The 2,025-nt window shown below is 32.6% G+C and overlaps 1 protein-coding gene across 1 annotated transcript; it reads right to left on the reverse strand.

Annotated features, from left to right (window-relative positions):
• Nucleotides 1-311: 311 nt before the first annotated feature.
• On the reverse strand, nt 312-2,016 carry LOC100641278 (adhesion G-protein coupled receptor G2-like; the record flags this gene model as incomplete). The annotated part of the gene is made up of 7 exons (XM_003391680.2): nt 312-1,032; nt 1,088-1,175; nt 1,220-1,482; nt 1,538-1,674; nt 1,735-1,850; nt 1,911-1,956; nt 2,011-2,016. Coding segments are annotated over 7 exons (1,377 nt in total), but the record flags the coding sequence as incomplete, so codon positions are not given.
• Nucleotides 2,017-2,025: the final 9 nt, after the last annotated feature.

The following is a 2,025-nucleotide window of genomic DNA, read 5'->3' on the forward strand; positions in this document are numbered from 1 at the left end:
TTGTAAAAAATAACACTAAAACCATAAATTTTTGTCAAAAGTATCATGTTAGTTAAATATCATGTATCACACAAATATATTATAACACACATTGATCTATTTAACTAAGTCAGCAAAAAAACTATAAAAAATATAAAATTGATGACTACAGACAAATTAGACGAACAGGACAATTCCTAACAGCAATGGAAAGTGCATTAACAGGTATTAAGTTTTATTTTCATAATCTATGTTTAAACATGCAAATGTCTCAAATTAGATTAAATAACTATAGCTAATTATTAAAAAGAAAATGTTTATGCCTCACTATTTCAATCATCTTTAGCAACATCAAAAAAGTCGATCTCAATTTTCTCCACAAGGTGCTTACGTCGAGCAGAAAGTTGACGATCAAAACGAATATTATTAAACTCGGACATCATGAACTCATCATCAATAGAAAATACTTCGTCTTCAAAATTTGCCTCATTCTCAAATATTATATTATCAGTAAAATCTGTCTGTTTTTCATTGGGCATATTTTTTCCTCCAAAGCTTAAAATTGCATTTCTTGGTACGTTTTTCTTTTGCAGTGACATGGTTTTGCTATTTAAAGTTTTGCTCTTAAGAGTTGTGGATGTCTGTGGTTTCATTTCATCTCGAAGAGTCCCAGGGCAGAGAAGCGATCTCCAAGCATCTCTTGAATCACTGCTCAGGATGATAAAAAAGAAGAATATAAAAAAACCTTGAAAAGCATTGAAGAAAGCAAAGAAGAACTGAACTATGAATGAAGTGTTAGGCTCAGAAATGAATGTGAAGACAGCAGATACCCACGTGAGGCCGAACAGTATCAAAATACCAGAGTATGATAGTATCATTTTTATTGCGTCAGATGTTTTGAAGGAAGACTTACTCATTCTCTTGTTCTTACGAATAGTGTGGAGAATAAGAACACGAATAATGATGACGTATATGATAACGTTGAAGATAAGTATGATGAAGACTGGAAGTAGAAAAGCAGCAAAAAAAGGGATCATGTCACTAATGAAACAGCTAATGAAGAAAAATTCAATAAAGCATAATGCAAAATAAATACACTGCCACTTACAATCCAGACTGGTTTTCTGGTTCATATAAATAAATATAGAAATCAACATCAACTGCTAATGTGATTATAACTGGCAAGAGTGGTAGAGCTAATAAAACATAAAAAATCATTGTTATACCATCATATTCTTACTCCAGCATATCAATGAGATACCAACTAAATATTTCCATGTTATGTCTGTGAATACAATCACTAGTTTTTGAAACATTAGTAAAGCCTCGGCTCCCATCCACATCCAAGCAACAAGAGCAAAGTAATGAATGAGAACACCAACTGTTATACAACCAGCTCTCACTGATACTCTATCAATGCCACTCACAAATACTGCTAGCATAAAAATTAATGAGAGGCAAAGTTGAATATGAAATTTGCTAGCTTCTCTTGCCCTCAGTTTCCTATTACAAAAAGCACACATTTATAATATAAGAAATGCAGTAATTGTATGCTCACTTGAATATAACTAAAGTGATAATTGTTAGTACTAATCCACCTATTGAGAGACATACACCAACAATTGATACAACTTCTAGTGTAACAGTGACATATTGAGGAGGTTGGGTAGGTTCATTGACTCTAGCAGATACATCCTATAAAAAGACAGTGAGTAGCTGTATATGTAGTGTGTGTGATTGTGATTAATTTCTCACCACAAGACAAGCAAAATTAGTCAAATGATCACAATGGCAGGCTATGAAACTAAGATCATCATCAGTAGTATTAAATGTTGTATTGCAACCATCAGTAGACCAATTACCCCTGCCACCTACATAGTAGAAACGCCCACCATAAGCTTATAGGAACTGTATATTATTTTAATTTATACCTGCTGTAGTGAAATTCCAGTACACACAGCGAGGGTTACTAATATTCTTTAATATCAGAGAATAATAATGATAATTATCAATACTTATTTAACCACTTACAGCTACTCTATCAGA

This window comes from Amphimedon queenslandica, unplaced genomic scaffold (assembly GCF_000090795.2).
Source record: "Amphimedon queenslandica unplaced genomic scaffold, v1.1 AMPQUscaffold_7151_Cont20895, whole genome shotgun sequence".
Taxonomy (NCBI): domain Eukaryota; kingdom Metazoa; phylum Porifera; class Demospongiae; order Haplosclerida; family Niphatidae; genus Amphimedon; species Amphimedon queenslandica.